Source organism: Spermophilus citellus, assembly GCF_964194105.1.
Source record: "Spermophilus citellus genome assembly, chromosome: 9".
NCBI classification, from domain to species: domain Eukaryota; kingdom Metazoa; phylum Chordata; class Mammalia; order Rodentia; family Sciuridae; genus Spermophilus; species Spermophilus citellus.
This window is the reverse complement of record NC_138191.1, coordinates 26,593,969-26,613,272: the sequence shown is the minus strand read 5'-3', so window position 1 is coordinate 26,613,272 and position 19,304 is coordinate 26,593,969. Positions and strand designations below refer to the sequence as shown.

Here is a 19,304-nt window from a genome sequence, read left to right as displayed (position 1 = left end):
TATCTGTGTATGGGCTGCATGCTATGATTTCTCTGGTACTAGTCACCACTTACAAATGTTTTGCCAGATTACAATAATAGACTTTATTATAGAAAGAGAACATTGAGTCATAAAATGAAGTTTGAAGCCTTTTTTTGTTAAGGAAATTTTCTTAATATTAATTTTAGAAAATTGGTAATTAATACTTAGGTTGCCTATTATATGTCATTCCATTTTGACCCTGTACACATTTGTTTTAAGATCTATAGTTATTGGTTTTTTTCATTAAACTTTTTGGGGGAACTTGTTGAGTACTTGATATCTGTGTCCTTCTCTGTACTAGATAAAAGCATTTAAACATTAGGTAATTCCTCCATTATTATATTTTCCTACTTTCCTCATTCTTATTTTATCATATTGTTATAAGAAATTAAATGATGTTTGAGAAGCTTGCTTATGACTTTGGAAATATTTCAGGATTCTTGCCCACCTTTTAATAACATTTTTTAGTTGGAGATATTAATTTAAATAATTCTCCCATGGTCATCAGGGATAGATTTTTTTTATTTTTTTTAAATTTGTTTTAATTAGTTACACGTGACAGTACAATGATCTTGACATAGGGGTAGATTTTAATTGCTTTTTTCTAACATAGATTCAGTAAGCTCTGGATCTTCAAACTACATGTGATTTACAAAGTTGGGTTTTTCCCTCCATAATTGTTCATCTAAGCTTGACTCCTTAACATTAATGGTAATATTTGGTTACATAGAAGATCTTTAATGATTCAGTTATATTGGTGCCACGTGTTCTTCAGTTTTTCAGCCTGGAAATCGGTAGAGAATTTGGCTTTGTGTCCCCCTGCCCACTACCACCACTGGGATTGAACTAAGGAGCACTCAGCCACTGAGCCACATCTCCAGCCCTATTTTGTATTTTATTTAGAGACAGGGTCTGACTGAGTTGCTGAGTGCTTCTCTTTTGCTGAGGCTGGCTTTGAACTCTCAGTCCACCTGCCTCAGCCTCCAGAGCTGTTGGGGAGAATTTGGCTTTGAAGCAATCTTTTAGTTATTCCACTGAACAAAAATTAAATTTTTTTTTTTTATAATTTGTTTTTGACTTAGTTTAAAAAAAAACAAAAACAGGCTAGCATCTGTTTTCCTAGTGGTAAAGCGCTAGTATGCAGGAGGCCCTTGGTTTGAAAACAACCCCTACAAATTTATAATCCTGCTTCCTGAATTAAAACAGAAAATGTTCATTCTTACTATAGTTTTCATCATTCAAATGCCATTCTCTAATGTTCCATCAAGAGGTTAAACATGCAAATAACCTATTAGGCTTAAATGTCTGACAACTTTGGTTTTTCTACTGTAAACTTCAGAAATTTTTCTTGAATAACATTGTCATATTGTTTTATAAATTGGCCTGCACAGTGTAATTCTGTAGGATTAAAACCACTTTTGTTAGTGTATGCATAACCTACTTTAAATGTCCTATGCTAGGTTTATAGTTTTCCTGATTAATATTCCATGATACTGAAGATCTGATTTTGTTTTGCTACTTTAGTAACAGGTTCAGAATCTACTTTTGGCAACGAATTATTTAGTCTGTTGACTTGCTATACACATGATTGGCTTCATCAGGTAAAAATAAATGTATTTATTTTTTAGTTACCTAAATGATCTGGATAGAATATCCCAAAACAACTACATTCCAACTCAGCAAGATGTTCTTCGGACAAGAGTGAAGACCACAGGCATTGTGGAAACACATTTCACCTTCAAAGATTTATACTTCAAGTAATTATTAGCCTTTTTGCTAAATAAGCCTAACACAAACATTAACCTTTCTTACATTAAGTAAGCTTCTAAGATTTGTCTAGGCAATATTCCTTTGTTTAGAAACTTATCATATTATTAGCCATTATCTGAATGTTTTAACTAATGGGAGCCCAAACATTTCTTTTTTTGTCCAAGTAGAATAAAATATTTGATGCATTTGGAGGAAACTAAATTCAGAATTAAATTGTAGTTCACCTACCAACAGAATCAATCATGTGATTACCAATTTGTATTACTTTTAATTTTATTCTCTTTAGCTTCTTTTTGTTAGTCTTGAAAACAGACATTGAATCTTTAGAATGATAAAAATACTAAATGAACATAACTTTCTGATTAGTTATGTGGCTTCATTCTGCCATTTTTATATTAAATTTGAAATAACAGTGTCATTCCTTTCTTACACTTTAAGGAGATACATCTAATATTGTGATGGGTCTTGGATTGATGTGTGCATAGAATTATCAACTAAGTTCTTAGTATAGCACAGAAAGCATAAAGAGCTTGAGGGAATAGGTCTTTGGGGGCAATATAATGACATAAACAGTGATTGGATTGTTTTAGAGAGTAAATTCTAGTATTCTAAAACAAAGAATTTTCTTATAGAATTAGTAATTAATTCTAAAACAAGCCGCAGCTTGTCTCTGTTAATGGTCTTTTATAAAGAATAAAACAGTCTCTTTGGTTCCCATTTTCTGCTTTTGTGACCTTTGAGATTAGGAGTGAATTTTTCCCCTTTGATACATGATGTACTTTTTGGTTTCTTCATGCTTATAGGTAGAATAGGATAGCATTATTCTGTACAAAGGTAAATAACTACTGCCACAGATCCTTTTAGTTTTCTTTTCTTTGAAATAGTTGCCTTCCAGAATTTGTGAAATCCATAGATATTTATGTATTATTGGGTACCAGTTGTGGTCTTGAAATTGTAATACACCAAACAGATTTAAAACCTGCTGCAGTATATTAATAGTTAAGCTGAATGTTTTTAGAATAGGCTACTTATCATTCTGATGAATTTATTTAACAAGAGCAGCAAAACCCACATGGAATAGCTAGTGAAACCATAGGAATGAGATGTCTCTTTGTGTACTATAAAATTAGCAATTTTTTATAATTAAGTGTTCTGACTATTATTTGTTTAGTGTGGGAAACTTTTGTTGATGTCATAGATTGTTCTTTAGTTAAGTAAATCCTGTCTATCGGATCAGTAGCAGATTGAATTAAAGTGCCACACCACTTTATTATTGGCATGTAGAGATATCTTGTTATGAAGTACTATCATTTCTTCCTTTTCCTCTTCTCTCTAGGCAAAACCACTATCCATTTATTCAAACATTTATTGAGCATCTACCATATGCAAGGCATTGTGTAATTGCTTACTTGCCTCTCAGTTATGAGGTAATGTTTATAAAATGTTGATCTGTCAGTGAATGATATTGTAAATGTTAATATGTACTAAAAGCCCACCTTGGAACTTCGCAGTGTTCTACCAGATTTATGGACTTTATGGAAGAAAATGCGGGAGTAAACTGGAATTATTCATGCACTGGTCTCCCCTTGAAAGAGTTCCATGGTGAAATATGTGGTATTAACCTTCCTACAACCTGTGATCTGACCCTTTGTTATAGCCAGCTTGTTATTGCATCATTTCAGGTGTCATGCATGACCAAAGTTGAATAAAGAACTGTGCAAGAGCCGGGTGCGATGGTGCACACCTGTAATCCCAGCACCTTGGGAGGCTGAGGCAGGAGGATTGCGATTTCAAAGCTAGCGTCAGCAAAAGCAAGGCAACTCAGTGAGACCCTGTCTCTAAATAAAATACAAAATAGGGCTGGGCATGTGGCTTAGTTGCCAAGTGCCCCTGAGTTCAACCCCTTGTACCTTCCCCACCGAAAGAACTATGTAAGATCAACCAAAAGAAGGGTTGGTCACAAATAAGATGAATATTCCCTTTTAAATGTATATCAAGAAAATACCAACTCTATCTTATATCTTTCGATCTCTGGGGGGTAAATAATCCTGGAAATTTAGGTCCTTAGATATTGTAGATCTGATACAATAAACCAGTATAGCAGAGTTTAGCCTATAAAGTTGTTATCATTGTTATCAAATATAGATTTTAAGAGTCTTATTTATCTATTTACATGCATACCTCATCAGATCCAGGTGGCAGCTAAAAGACATTGCTGAGTGTAGGTGACCCTGGCATTACAATAAATAGGTGAGGACACTATTCACAGAAATTCAGCACTTTACTAGAGAGTGGTGGACTAAAACTAATCTGTGGTAAAACAAAGTAGTTGAATAATTGAAACTTCATGTTATTATTAATTAGGTTCAAGAAAGACTTGGAGCTGGGAAATAACTGGTTAAGGAGTTTTAAAAAATACCGGGTTCTTTGTCCCACCATAAAATATAATTTTTATTATTTTTTCATAATTTTTCTCTCAAATATTTTGACTTAACACAGAGAAAACTAACTTGTGAATCAGTAGGAAGATGTTGGAAAGCAGAATACAAATTGGAGACTTAGAGACAAATCATTCTGAGAGGCAGGGTGGTGGGATGGATGAGTATAGATGCTAGAATTCTTTAGAGTGCTTGAGTCTGGATCCCCAGTCCCCATCTTTATAGTAGTGTGCTTTTGAGAAAATTATGACATATCTATGCCTTAATTCCTTCATCTGTAAAATGAGGTTGATAACAATAGTACTTTTGGGATGTTAGGACAGTAAAGTGAGTAAATGTTTTTAAGATGTCTAGGGTAGTGTCTGGCACAATGGTAAACACTCAATAAATACTGGTTTTATTATGATTGCTGTTATCTTAAGCTGTATTATTCAGCTCTTCATTTTTTCCTTTCTTTGTCCTCTCTTTCCTTTAATTCATTTCTGTGCTTATTCTGCTGACTTTTGGCATGTCCAATAAAAGATTTTATAGGGAAGAACCTCAACTATCTATCTAAATGAGAATTTAAATTATTCCTAAATTTTATTTTCTCATTTTGCTGTTTTTAACTTTGTCACAGATAATTATTTTGACTACATTTTATCTGCTCCTTGTTTGTCTTTTCTATTACAAGTGAGATTTTGAATATGTAATAATGGAAAGATTTTTAATCATTACAGTTTAGGGGTTGTATAAATATGATCTTGTTGAATTTGTGCTTTTTTCTCCTTGCTCAGGATGTTTGATGTAGGTGGCCAAAGATCAGAACGAAAAAAGTGGATTCACTGTTTTGAGGGGGTAACAGCAATTATCTTCTGTGTGGCCCTCAGTGATTATGACCTAGTTCTGGCTGAGGATGAGGAGATGGTATGTTGAAGCTTCTGGTTAAAAGCCTGTCTCATGCAGTCAGGAAATGGAAAGTAACTCTCAAAATAACTGGGTGTATCCATTTGTTCACTAAAGCAAAACTTAAGATCCTTAGTTTTTCTGTGTGTCAGTGAGAGTAGATTTTCAAAATTAATTGTTACATCTCTTAAAAAGATATAATAGCCCTCATTGAGTATGTGGACAGGGACAAATGGTTTTCTTGGTTTGTCCTTCTTCTCACCAATAATTATAAAAATGAGGACTGAATCAACTTTGTTAATAGTGCCTGACATATTTCCATGAATCCCTTTCACTGCTTTAAAACCCGTTGGTCTGTTTTTTTATTAAATTAAACCATTTTTTAATCCTCTTTTTTGCTTCTGACCTATTCTTCTTTTGGGTGTACTGGAAATTGAGCTTTTACCACTGGAGCTACATCCCCATCCCTTCGTATTTTTCATTTTGGTTGTAAGTTCTGTGTCGAAGGAACCGCTGAGCTAGAGTCAGTTCCACTGAGCTAGAGCCAGTCCTCATTTTGGGATAGGGTCTTGCTATGTTATTGAGGCTGGCCTTGGCTTTCAGTCCTCCTGATTAAGCCAGTCCCCATCTTTTTAGTCCTCCTGCTTAAGCCAATCCCCAGTAGCTGGGATTACAGGCATGTATCACCATCCTGGTTTGATTTATCAACCTTTGATTGTTTTTCAGAACCGAATGCATGAAAGCATGAAATTATTTGACAGCATTTGTAACAACAAATGGTTTACAGACACTTCAATCATTCTCTTCCTTAACAAGAAAGACCTTTTTGAAGAAAAAATAAAGAGGAGTCCATTAACTATCTGTTATCCAGAATATACAGGTACGGGTTCATGAAAGATTTTATTGGATGTACATATCTTAGGTCAATACTTCAGTGACATTCATCCAACCAGCTTTTGTTGTGGGTGTTTGTTTATTTGTTTTTGTGGTACTGAGGATTGAAGCCAGGGGGCTTTACTACTGAGCTACATCCCCAGCCCTCTTTGTTTTTTATTTTGAGATGGGGCCTTGCTGAGTTGTTTAGGGTCTTGCTAAATTGCCTAAGCTGGCCTTGAACTTTCAGTCCTCCTGAGTCAGCCTCCTAAGTAGCTGGGATTACATGCATGTGCCACCATACCTGCCTGTTTTTTGTTTTAAATGTTTCATATATGCCCTTAGGGAGAGTATTCACTAGTATTGGTATCAGCATTAAGCACAATGATTAAGATCCCCTAGGAGCTGGGGTTGTGGCTCAGTGGTAGAGTGCTTGCTTAGTGTATATGAGGCACCGGGTTCTATTCTCAGCACTGCATAAAAATAAATATAATAAAGGTCCATTGACAACTAAAAAATATTTTTTTAAAAAATCTCTTAAGTTGAGTACTATTGACATAATCAGGTTTTCTATGTTCACCTTAACCTTCTAACCTCATTTTTTGAGGAGAGTAAACAAGGATAAATATTAAAATTTGGTATATGTTCACAAAGATAAGATGCATTGTGTTCAAGAAACTCAATCTGGTTTTAGAAAGAGAAACATAATTTTATTGTAGTGTAAAATGTGCATTGATAGAAGTAGAAAGAAAGAAAGAAGTGGTTCCCTCCTATGGAGTCAGCATAGTCTTTTCTTAGAAGAATGGCACTTGCATGAGCTGTTAAGAAGATGAATTAGAAGTCATCAGGCAGACAGGAATAAAAGCATTTTTTAAAAAGGAAATGGCATATTTGACAATATGGAGGTTACAAAAATGACAGGACTTGTTCTGGAACCTTGTGTTATTATAGGAATTTAAAGTGGTAGGAAAGCAGTAGTTAGATGGTCAGGAATGAGCTAATGGAGAGACAGTGAAGAACAGTTGGAAGATTTTAACTGGGGTGCATAAGGTAGCATAAATACTGCTTTAGAAAAACTATGCAATAAATGATAATAAATATAGCTAATAGGGGAGCTGAATTAGGAAGAACTTTGCCAGAATGTAGATAAAAACTTTTGGTGGGGACCCAGGGATTGCTCATATAAGCCAAGGCCAAGAATATAGATAGGTCTTTGAATGAAATTGGAACTAGGAAATATAAAGCTGTTAGGTATGCTGGAAGTACTCTTTATCCTTATCTGTTTCCTTCCTGCGTCTCTTCTTTATTCTTATCTTTCTCTATTTATCAACTTTTTGTTTTACTTAGTTTTACAATAAAAGATGGCCTTGCCTGAGTTTTTGTTTCTTCTCCCATTAGAAAGGTTGTGTTGGGATTGCTTGGCCTTAAGTTTGAATTCCTGAGATAGAAATTCTGGCCATAGTTCAATCAGGCTAAAATCTATGGGCTTAGTCATTGGAGGTGGGTGGTACAAACATGACTACCAGGGCTTCACCACTATGAAACTTGGAGGTCAGAGTCAGGTATTCCCAGGAGAGAACTCTTGTTAGCTGAAACACTATAAGTGCTTTCTATAAGAAAGGGAAAGGGTATGGCAGGGTGAAGAAATGGGAAGAGTTAAAGTAACCCATATTTCTGTCTCAATTGGATATATGTGCTATGATCTGAATTCATATTTAGGATAGTTATTTTGAAATATTTATGGAACATCCAGATGGAGATGTGTATTAGGTGGCCTAGGAACTTTGGAAGAAGTTGGGTTAGATATATATGTGTGTGTGTGTGTGTGTGTGTGTGTGTGTGAAATTAGGTGGGAAAAGAAGGAATTAAGAGTCTAAGAAGGGGCTGGGGATGTGGCTCAAGCGGTAGCGCGCTCACCTAGCGTGCGTGCGGCCCGGGTTTGATCCTCAGCACCATATACAAACGAAGATGTTGTGTCCGCCGAGAACTAAGAAAAAATAAATAAATATTAAAATTCTCTCTCTCTGTCCCCCTCTCTCTCTCACTCTCTCTTTAAAAAAAAAAAAAAAAGAGTCTAAGAAGGGGGCTGGGGATGTGGCTCAAGCGGTAGCGCGCTCGCCTGGCATGCGTGCGACCCAGGTTCGATCCTCAGCACCTCATACCAACAAAGATGTTGTGTCCGCCGAGAACTAAAAAATAAATATTAAAAATTCTCTCTCTCTCTCTCTCTCTCTCTCCCTCCCTCCCTCTCTCTCTCTCTCTCTCTCAAAAAAAAAAAAAAAAAATCTTAAAAAAAAAAGAGTCTAAGAAGGATGGATGGATGGATAAACAATTGTGGCATATACATACAATGAATGTGATTTAGCCATAGAAGGGAACAAAGTACTGATAGTTGCTCCATCTTGGATATATGTCAAAAATACACCAAGTAAAAGAAGCCAAACATAAAAGATCACATATTATATGAATTCCTCTTATGTAGAATATCTAAAATAATTAAATTCATAGAGATAGAAAGCATGTAGGTGTTTACCAGGGGAGGAGATATGGATAGCATGAGGAGTGATTACTTAATGGGAACAGGGCGTTTCTCTGGAAAGTAAAAACAAGTTTTGAAACATTAGAAGAATGATAGTATAACATTATGAATATATCAAATGATATGAAATTGTATGCTTTAAAATTGTTGAGTGAATTTTCCTTGATAATTAAAAAAACAAAATGTATAAGTAGTCTTTTTGTTTGGGTATTGGGGATTGAACCCATAGGTGCTTACCACTGAGCCACATTCCCAGACCTTTTTGTATTTTATGTTGGGACAGAGTCCCATTAAGTTGCTTATGGCCTCACTAAGTTGCTGAGGTTGGCCTTAAACTAGTGATCCTCCTGAGTCAGCCTCTTGAGCTGCTAGGATTACATGCATGTGTTACCTCACCTGGCAGAGTCATTGGTTTTTGGACAGAAGGAAAGACATCTAAGTCCAGAGAGCAGATATTGGTAACTTTTAAAACTAGCTGGTAGGCTAAAAAGTTGAGGTATACTTTAAATCTCATGGCCTCTATTTTCTCAAGAAAGTAGGAATTGACATCTGTTCAGAGTAAGGAACAGAGGGAGGTGAGAATTAGATGAGTTTATAGAAAGGAGCCAAGTTTTTAGGATGGGAAGAGAAATCATACTGAAGTAACAGGGTTAGCATTAATTATGAAGGGCCTCTGGGAGACTTCACCAAGGCAAAGAGCCTTCATTATCATATCCATTTTGTTGTTGTGAATTTAACAATCCTAATTTCCTTTGATTTCATTAAAGATTCTCACAGTTCTGCTGAGCATGGTGGTGCTTGTAATCCCAGCGGTTCAGGAGGCTGAGGCAGAAGGAACATGAGTTCAAAGCCAGCCTCAGCAAAAAGCAAGGTGCTAAGCAACTCAGTGAGACCCTGTCTCTAAATAAAATACAGAAAAGGGCTGGGGATTCAGCTCAGTGGTCAACTGCCCCAGAGTCCAATTCCTAGTACCCCCCCCCAAAAAAAAAAAAAAGATTCTCATAGTCCTGATTTACCAGTTACCCATTTTGACTGAATATGATTTACATGTCACTCAATTGTGTCCTTTAATTTACTGTGGGTTTCCTAGTCCTGATTTACCAGTTACCCATTTTGATGAATATAATTTACTTGTCACTCATTTGTGTCCTTTAATTTACTCTGGGTTTCCTACAGAGTTCAAGAAACCTACTATAGACATTTACAAAGTTGTCTTCCTTCAGTTCTTTAAATATTTTCTTTAATTTTTCTTTTTTTGATAAATTCTTCTTTGTTATCAAATTTTCTTTGTATTCTTGGTGGTTGATACTTTTGGTCATGCTTGATGTCATTGAAAACATCCTCTGGTTTAGTGGAATAAAAGTGTGTAATGGCTTTGTTGAGTTTCCCTGACCTTGCATTCGATTTAAAAAACTACTTTTACTATCTCCATAAAGGGCACTAGATGGTGTAAAAGGCAAATATTTTGGCACATGCCTGCAATCCTAGCAGCTTGGGAGGCTGAGGCATGAGTATCTTGAGTTCAAAGCCAGCCTCAGCATCTTAGTGAGGCACTAAGCAACCTAGCAAGACCCTGTCTCTAAATAAAATATAAAAAGAGCCTAGGGATGTAGCTTAGAGATTAAGTGCCCTGGGTTAATCCCCTATACCAAAAAAAGAAAAAGTTATAGATGCTACTGAAAACAGGGTTTACTTGTGGTTTTCTGATCCCTCCTAAAAATAATAGCTTTATTAAAATATAATTCAGAAACTATAAAATTTACCTTTTAATGTGTATAATTGGGATCCTTACCTTTTGCACCTGTTGGTTTATCCCTTTGGTTGTTTAAATTATTACTTTTAACATTCTGAGGCTAGAGGCTGGGATTGTGGCTGAACGGTAGAGCACTTGCCTAGTACTCATTTACTCAACATCCCTGACCCCAGAGGCCCTGGGTTCGATCCTCAGCACTACATAAAAATAAATAAAATAAAGGTCTTGTGTACAACTACAACTAAAAATTAAATATTAAAAAACGGGGGGCCGGGGGCTGGAGTTGTGGCTCAGTAGTAGAGCACTTGCCTAGCATGTGTGATGCACTGAGTTCAATTCTCAGGACCACATATAAATAAATTACAAAATAAAGGTCCTTGGACAACCAAAATAATATATATTAAAAAATAAAACCCTGAGGCTAAGCCCTCTTAAAACTTGGATGATTTTGAAAAGAAGTATGCCTTATCCTTTTGAATTGTTCATTTTAAGATCTTTCCAAGTAGCACAGGCTCTCTTTGACCTTTTCAACAATTGTGTTTTCTAGAAATGCACCCTCCTACTGCCCTTGGTTCCTTTTATACTTTCTAGATTTTTTTCAGCTGAAATATCTAAAGGAAGGGGATAGAAAAAATTGTTATTTTCCTCAGTCTTTGTGATTATTTTATTTTAGTTTCAATGGGAGATTGCACTAATGAAGAATATAATGAAGAGATATAAAATTCTGTTGCATCATGTTCCCTTTTTTCATAAGGAAATGGATGGCCTGACTTAATTGAGTTCAGCTGTTATAATTTGCACTGATAATATTGAGTATCTGTTTTAGGTTCTAATACATATGAAGAGGCAGCTGCTTACATCCAGTGCCAGTTTGAAGATCTGAACAGAAGAAAAGATACCAAGGAGATCTACACTCACTTCACCTGTGCCACAGACACCAAAAATGTGCAGTTTGTTTTTGATGCTGTTACAGATGTCATCATTAAAAACAACTTAAAGGAATGTGGACTTTATTGAAGAGGGTGGATGTTAGTAAAAGGTAAAGACATCATACAGTTTTGCTAAAGTGCTATAGTATAATCTCTTGGCCTTGTAAACTTTTTCTAATTAAGAATGTTCTTCTTTTCTAGCTACAGCAGTGTGGAGTGTTGAGACCAGACATCTTTTGCTGTCTCATGGGGCAGCTGCAAGCATGACGGGACCAGGGAATGGCAGAAGCATGCAGAATCTTAGCACTCTTTAGCACAATTTTCTGTATTAGGGAACTTTTAATTGACATGAGATACTCAAGTCAGACATTGGAATTGGAACAGCTGTAAAGCATGGTTTCATCATCAAGACATCACTTGGATTTTATAATCTTAAATTTTAGGGCAGATCTGAAGTTGAGGTGCTGCATTCCAGAACTTCAATATGTGGCTTACTTTTTTTTCCCCCCTTCTTAACAAATCACCAGTAATTCATTTCTGAAGTTTTTTTCATCAAGAGAATAACTCATTACTAAATTTTACTTCTTTATTTGCAAAAGAATCTTTATTAAAACACAGTCTTAACTATGCATATGATGTCACCAGATTATCTTGAAAATATTCCTCTTAATAGGAACTCTTTGTTTTTAATTCCTGGTGTGGTCAGAATATACATCAATAATTACTTAAAATTCTGTCCAGTTATAGGGGCTATAAATACAGCTTTTTTGAATGCAATATTATACTATTGTGTTCAAAGTAAACTATGGTGGTTTCTAAATGGTAATTACATTGGAGAGGTCTGCAATACGATTCTAGCTCTCTTTTTTCTTTAAGCTTATGTGGTTGAAGGTTAACCTTGTTTTATGCTAATTACCAAATTACTAGGTACATGCTGATGTAGTATGATAAAGTCAGCTTCTTGGATATGGACACACCCAGGGCAGCTGTTAATTAAAATGTAAATTGCTAAATTCCAAACAGAACCAGTGACTTTGCTGCTACATATCTCTAAATTGACCACTTTGATATTCTTGCTTGTTTGTCTCAGTCATAGGGAGTTTTATATAAGGTGCCCCTTGTTTTCCATCTGTGGTCTTTTTTGTTGAGAGACATCTATAAAGTATCTTAACAGTGCATGCTTTTACTTTGTAAATGTGGTGCCAAATCCCTGTTTGCCATTGTTTTACTGAAGTAATGTTAAATGTAGTAATCCTTAGTAAGTTCTTTTACCCAAACTGTTGCGTTTTAGGACTTTTCCACTTTGTCATATGTACAGATTTTAATCTGTTATAGTTGGCAGCAGTATTAAAATGGTGAGTAAAGAGTCCAGGTTTGCTCCTGTTTGTAACCAGTCTTTTTTCTGGAAGCATTGTCTTCTGTTTATTTTTACCACTGCTGAGTGTGCTTCGCCTTTGTCTGACAGTGGGTTCAGGTAGAAGTGTTCCTTCATAGACTATTCCCTTGGTGTAATAGTATTGTTGAATCTTGACTTTATGGATGAAGGTTATATGTCCTGTCTGTGTACAAGTAATATGCAGTCATAATCTGTCCTCCAGATTTGCATTTTGCTGGCATAGAGCTATATTTACTTTAGCCTAGAGGTCTTTTTTGTTTAATGTACAGCAAATGTCATTAAATACTGAGCAGACCATTTGAGAAAGGCAAATGAAGAGAATGCATTTTGAGCATTTCAAATCAGTAATTTGAGCAGTGCCTTTTGGGGTCCAATCATTTTTAATTGGATTCTGTTTCATCTTTTGCTGTGGCCTTATTCATTGAAGGTTGGTGGTTATCAAAGCTGCTTCAAAAAGCAAGCCATAGCAGTTCAGGGTCTTCAGTGGGAATTTTTTTTTTAAACTTCTTATTCTTTTTGGAAAATCATAACTAAGCAGATGGTATAGCTGTATTATGAAACACAGTTTTCATTAGGTGTAGAAAACTTGATCTGAAAGAAAATTATTAGCTTCAATTGGTGTTTGACTTAATGTAAATATGGGTTGATAGGTCTAACTCGTTTTAAATATTTCCTTTCCTTATTGTATTCTTCTGTAATATAGGACCATTTAGTAATTAGTACCAGTGAAATACTGTTTTTGTAGTTTTTCTATACTCTGGGTTTAATGGAATGGTATTGTTGAAAATCTAAAATAATAGATAATCCAAAGTTAATTTTACTTTGAAATGCATTTTGTATTTTCATTTGAATGTCTCTCTGATGGGTGTTTTTTTTTTTTAAGCCCTTCTATTAACAAAAATAGTCCTCCACTTTTCTGTCTTGACAACAGTCTCTATTTGCTTGAAGATCATTCCTACCATACCATCTCAAGTAACTTATCTAAATATACATCCCTTGAGGATAGATGAGAGGCAGTTTAAGCCAGCAGTTTTCAAGTATGACTTGAGTCAAAATCACCTGGACATATCTGAAAAGATTGAATTTTGTCTGGTAGAGTAGTAATTTGTAACTTTCAAAAGATGATTCTTATCAGCTAGGCATTCAAATTACTAATTAATATTTTGAAATAAAAGATCTTTTCTTACAACAGAGCCAAAAATGTGGGGGAAACATCACATCTACTAGCCTGGACAGAGATTGCAATTTTTAATCAGAGAAGTTAAAAGTTACTCTCCTCCTCAACCCAGAATGCTAGAGATTTGTAATGGATAATGTTTCTGAATTTGGGTGACCAGACTTTTGGGCCATCTAAGAAGTTGGCATAATTAAGAAAATTAAAGTTTGAACCATAAATACACCCTGGAGGCCTGGGGTTGTGGCTCAGTGGTAGAGCACTTGCCTAGTATGTGTGAAACACTGGGTTCAATCCCCAGCATCACATTAAAAAGATAATAAATAAAGATATTGTGTCCATCGACAACTAAAAAATATATTTTTTTCTTAATAAGTACACCCTGGAAGGAAGGATTGCAACAATAATTTTGTGGATAGCCACTTCTTCTCCTGATTAAACATTGGACAGAGAGATGCATTCTTCTTGATGGACAGGCCTCCCTAAACTTACAAATTCAAGCTTAGATTGATTCCACCTCCTGGAATGAAAATTCCAATGCCCATTATTCATCAGTAGGTAATGATGATATTTTCATCTTGGGACAGTTCAGATTCTAAATTTCTAGTTCAATATAGCATTTTATTATTTTTTTCTGGTAGACTGTTATTTTTCACAAGGTACTATAATCATAGGTGAAACAAAATTTTAAAAACCTTTTCTTGTTTTTTTTTTATGTTCACATGTGTTCATATGTTACATGTACATTTTTAGACTAAAAAACCTGTTTATTCTAAGTTATTACTCACCCTGTATTCTTTTTTTGGGCAGGGGCCGGGATGGGAAGGTATCAGAGATTGAACTCCTGGGCACTTGATCACTGAACCACATCCCCAGCCCTATTTTGTATTTTATTTAGAGAGAGGGTTTTACTGGGTTTTTTAGTGTCTCACTTTTGCTGAGGCTGGCTTTGAACCCATGATCCTCCTGCCTCCGCCTCCTGAGCCTCTGGGATTACAGGCATGCGCCACTGCTTCTGGCAGTCCTATATTCTTATATCCCGGTCACTATTCTCCTGTTTTGACTGAGACTTATTTTGGACTTTGCTTTCATGGCCTGATTAGTCACTTCATATGTTTCTCCATTTGTTTAACCTGTGTGACATAGTTCTGGAATTTCATGTTGCAGAAGTCCTTGTTGTATTGCAGTTACATGTAAGTTTAAGTTAATCTTTCCTTTCAGTTAAAAACCTGCCCTTGATTTTTTTTCTCCCTTTTCAGTTGTTAAACAATAACAACAAAGTCCTCTCAGCAGCACTGATTTCCTTCAGTGTTACTGCTTGTGGAATCCTTTTCCTTTGCTGTGTAATGCTTTAAGAACAAAGTTATCTTAATTTACCAGTGCTACCAGGTAATCATTGGGTTCTATTTCAGACTTCATAATACAATAATACATAATACAGGTCAGATCTGACCCGAACAGGCACAGCTCTCCACACAGCTTTATGACCATCATATTTTGTTATATAGTTCTCGTTATCACAAGAGCAAAAAGTTGGTTGTCTAGAAGTCTGAAATTGATGTTGGTTTTTCTGCCAGCTATCTGGGAGTAAAAAGGTTTTTTGAGGCAGTAAGGAAGTAACTTCTAGGTCAAGGTCTTTGTTCCCTTATCTTTGTATAGCTTTTAAAAGTTTCCCCCCAATTTTGTCATTGCCTTTTATGAGTTACTTCTGCTGAGGATAACATACTTTAGAACTAGTAAGGGCAGAGCAGTTATTTTCTTTTTGTGTGGTGCTGGGGTTTGAACCCAGGGCTTTGTACACGTAGGTAAGTGCTCTACATGTGTTGAGCTATACCTCCGGCCCTTTTTATTTTTTATTTTGAGGCAGGGTCTTACTAAGTTGCCTAGCCTGGCCTTGAACTTTTTATCCTCCTGCCTCAATCTCTGGAGTAGCTGGCATTACAGGTGTGCACCAGGACAGATTTTTTTTTTTTTTTTTCAGTTTTAGAGATTGAACCCAAGGATTGAGTTATATCCCAAACCCTTTTTTAAATTTTATTTTTGAGAGGGTCTCATTAAGTTACTGTGGATGGCCTTGAACTTTTGATTCTCCTGCTTTAGTCTCCTTAGTGTCTGGGTTAAAGATCAGCACAAATGTTAAACAGTAGTACATGGATAACCTTAATTAAAATTACTAGTGAAGTGACTGAGTTAATTTCTGTTTGCCAATAAGAAGTACTTTTTGTACTTAAAGTGCCTTCCAACAGAAAAATTAGTCTGAGGACTGGTTGTGAAAGACATTCCTACAATGTAGATACAGAGAATTTAGTTTTTATCCAAAATTAAAACAAGAAACCAGTATCTGAACATTTTTATTTCATTTATTTCATGGCATTTATTATGCAGTAAAGATTGAAAGATGTACATCAAATTAAAGACAAGAAAATCCTGTATCAAAGGTGATTATTTGTAATAATATGAATAGTCACTTAGAGTTGGTGAAATAAAGCAGCACTGGCTAGCTCTAAACTATTGATGGGTCAAATGTAAAAAGTCTTTGTCCAGTAGTAATGTTTTCTTTTCCTGAAATCTAGTGGTAATCATAAGATGGCAGAAATAATCAAATATTAAAATATGCTGTGGGATACACTATCTAAATATATTAGCTATTCACTAACTAAACTGTTAAAATCTTTGACAGCTGGAATATTAATTCTGTACAACCTGGTTAATTGTCTGCTCCTAGCCTCTGCCTCTGACCTTAATATTCAGAATATCCAGAATAACCCCAAAGACTTTTATATGCAAGAGAGATTCCCAGTAGTTAGAATACAAGAAGTTACCTGTTCTTTCTGTTTATCCTTGTTCATCTAGGATAAAGGTGCAGAAACCTCTGAAAGTCTCATGAGATTGAAAGTTGTTCGGAGTGATGGGTTCTTGTCCTTTTTCTGCTATTTGCCATGAAACCTTGCATAGGTTACTTTTAGTCATATCACTCATCTGTTCTCTAAAGATGGACTAGACTAAATTATTCCTTCCTGCTATAATCTGAGGTTCTGATCAAATGGAAATAATATATTTGAAGATGTTTTATAATGTTCTTTGTGATACTCAGGATTATACTGTACTGCAGAAAAGTTAACATCCTGTGGCAGCACCAACAAATGTATTCATTGTAGCTGGTCGTCTTTTTGTAGCATTTCCCTCATAGTCATTCTGAAGACCTGAAATGAAGGTGAACTATAAATTACTCTAAATTCGTGAGGCAGGGTGAAAAGTTGGGTTGCTTTGTTTTACATATCAATCAATTCTTTCTTTTCTGTTCATACTGGTGCTTACTTTTTCATAGCCAAAAGGCAGAAAAGTTCCCTCCCACAGTCTCCAATGTGTTTGTCTGACCTCACAGAAACGTCTTCACATATTACAGAGCAGGACCACCAGAGGCTTTGGCACACTTGCAGTCCCTCGCCCAACATGGAAGTCCTGCTGGAAACTGTGCTGCGGGGGCTGTGCCGGGTAGAGAGGGCAGTGGGAGGTAAGAGCTCTCACCCTTCACCACCTTCTCCACCCAGCATGGCCAGCACACTTTGATCTACGGCATATCTCCAAGTAGAGAATGGGCTTTGAATGCTGTTGTTACCTTGGGGATGGGGGATAATACTCTGATTTGGACTATTTGGTGGGGGGGAAACAACATGAATTTTATCATCAGAGTAGGAATTGTTACAAGTAAATGTGTCTTTTATATTGCTTTTAAGACTGAATTATTGTGTTTCTTTTATCCACTGTTCCTTTATTCACAGAAAACAAAAGCACACTTCTGTCTCTTCCATTTTTTAAATTTAAAAATTCAGTATTTTAATTTTCTTTTTCATGTTAAGTAAAGTATATGTAACATCCAATTTACCACTTAAATAATTTTTAAGTATATAAAAAATATACCTTCCATCTCCAGAATTTTTTTTCATTTTGATTTAAAACTCTATGTGTTTCCCACCTCTCAACCCCTCTCTTTGAATTTTAGGTAATTCACATAAGTGGAATCATGTAATATTTGTCTTTTTGTGTCAATCGTATTGTATTTTGTTAAGATGGAGAAACTATCATTAGATATATGTGAAATGTAGCCTAATTTATATTTGGTTTATTGTCATTAGAGTTTATGGTAGGGAAGAATGTTATGGTGTCTGCCTCTAAGGATATGAACAGAAGATTATGCCTTCAACAGACAAATTTGTTTATATTTTTGTGATTTTTTTTTTTTTTTTTTTACTAATTTCATATTCCATTTTGGGACCTCTACTTCTTAGTTTTCAGATGGTTTTGTTAAATATCAATGATTTGGAGGTGGCGTAACTAAAAGTTAACCAAGACTTTGTTGAGAGTAGTTTAGAAGAATGGGAAATTGATTTTATAGTATATGATAGGCTATTGGTGGCAATGTCTGTAGAAGGACCACTTGCTTTGGGTTCAGAAGAGCAATTAGAGTTCAAGTTCTACTTGCTAGCAGTGTGGATCTTGATAAGGACACATTGCCTCTCCAGGCCTGAACTTCATACCTATAAATTGCTAATAATGGGCCCAGAATATTTTTTAAGTTCCTTCTGACTTTAGCATTCTAAGAATTAAGGTTGCAGTGTAAGAAAATAGGGTTGAATCTGTGTCTATGAGTTTGTTACAGAAAATAATTTCAGATGGCTTGTAAAGAAAGGTATGTAAAATTCAGTACTGTACGTGTAAATTTAAAATGAGGCAAAAGAAGAATAATGATAGACTATATGGCATAGATTTAGTTTGAGCTTTCTTAATAGCCATTTTATGCAAAAGAAAAAAACTTTTCATGCACACAAAGGGTCCATGAGATAAAAATTAGCCATTTGTGTAGAAGTACAAATGCATTTTCTCCAGTTTTACACAGTACAAGGTTTGGGAACGATGTCTGGGCTTGATGACTTAAGCTGGGATAAGAGGTTAATTTGCTTTGTTTGGGGAAGCTTATTGAAAATATTGAAGAAGCCCTCTTACCTTTACTTGGAGGAGAGCCCATTCTGGGCCAGGAGTTTAAAACCAAGTAAAACAAAAAAGTCTGAAAGTATAGGTGAAGGGGGTACCCAGGGCAGCAAAATTTTATTTTGTGTATACTCATTAAAGTAGTTTTAACTTGAAAACATTCTAAGAGGGGCTGGGAATGTGGCTCAAGAGGTAGCGCGCTCGCCTGGCATGCGTGCGGCCCGGGTTCGATCCTCAGCACCACATATAAACAAAGATGTTGTGTCTGCCGAAAACTAAAAAATAAATATTAAAATTCTCTCTCTCTCTCTCTCTCTCTCTCTCTCAAAAAAAAAAAAAAAAGAAAAGAAAGAAAGAAAGAAAACATTCTAAGATAAATGTAACCAGATCCTGTCAACAGTTGTGGGTCTCTTGCTTTAAGAACTGCTCTTTCTCCTCCATCCTCCACTTTTTGATAATAACTTATGTGAATTTGTTTATAAAGCAGTTAAAAGTTTGAATATCTGTCAGAAAAGAGAACTAAAATAACAATCCTGT

At 35.5% G+C, this 19,304-nt stretch overlaps 1 protein-coding gene across 2 annotated transcripts in view; it reads left to right on the top strand.

Annotated features, from left to right (window-relative positions):
• GNAI3 (G protein subunit alpha i3) overlaps positions 1 to 19,083 on the top strand; it is a 50,266-nt gene extending 31,183 nt beyond the window's left edge. For both annotated transcript variants that reach the window (XM_081306321.1, XM_081306322.1), the window contains exons 5-9: positions 1,650 to 1,778; positions 5,006 to 5,135; positions 5,841 to 5,994; positions 11,106 to 11,318; positions 11,410 to 19,083. In XM_081306321.1, coding sequence (XP_081162447.1) covers positions 1,650 to 1,778; positions 5,006 to 5,135; positions 5,841 to 5,994; positions 11,106 to 11,296 — 604 coding nt within the window. In that variant the 3' untranslated portion in view covers positions 11,297 to 11,318; positions 11,410 to 19,083. The remainder of the gene's footprint in view (positions 1 to 1,649; positions 1,779 to 5,005; positions 5,136 to 5,840; positions 5,995 to 11,105; positions 11,319 to 11,409) is intronic.
• Positions 19,084 to 19,304: the final 221 nt, after the last annotated feature.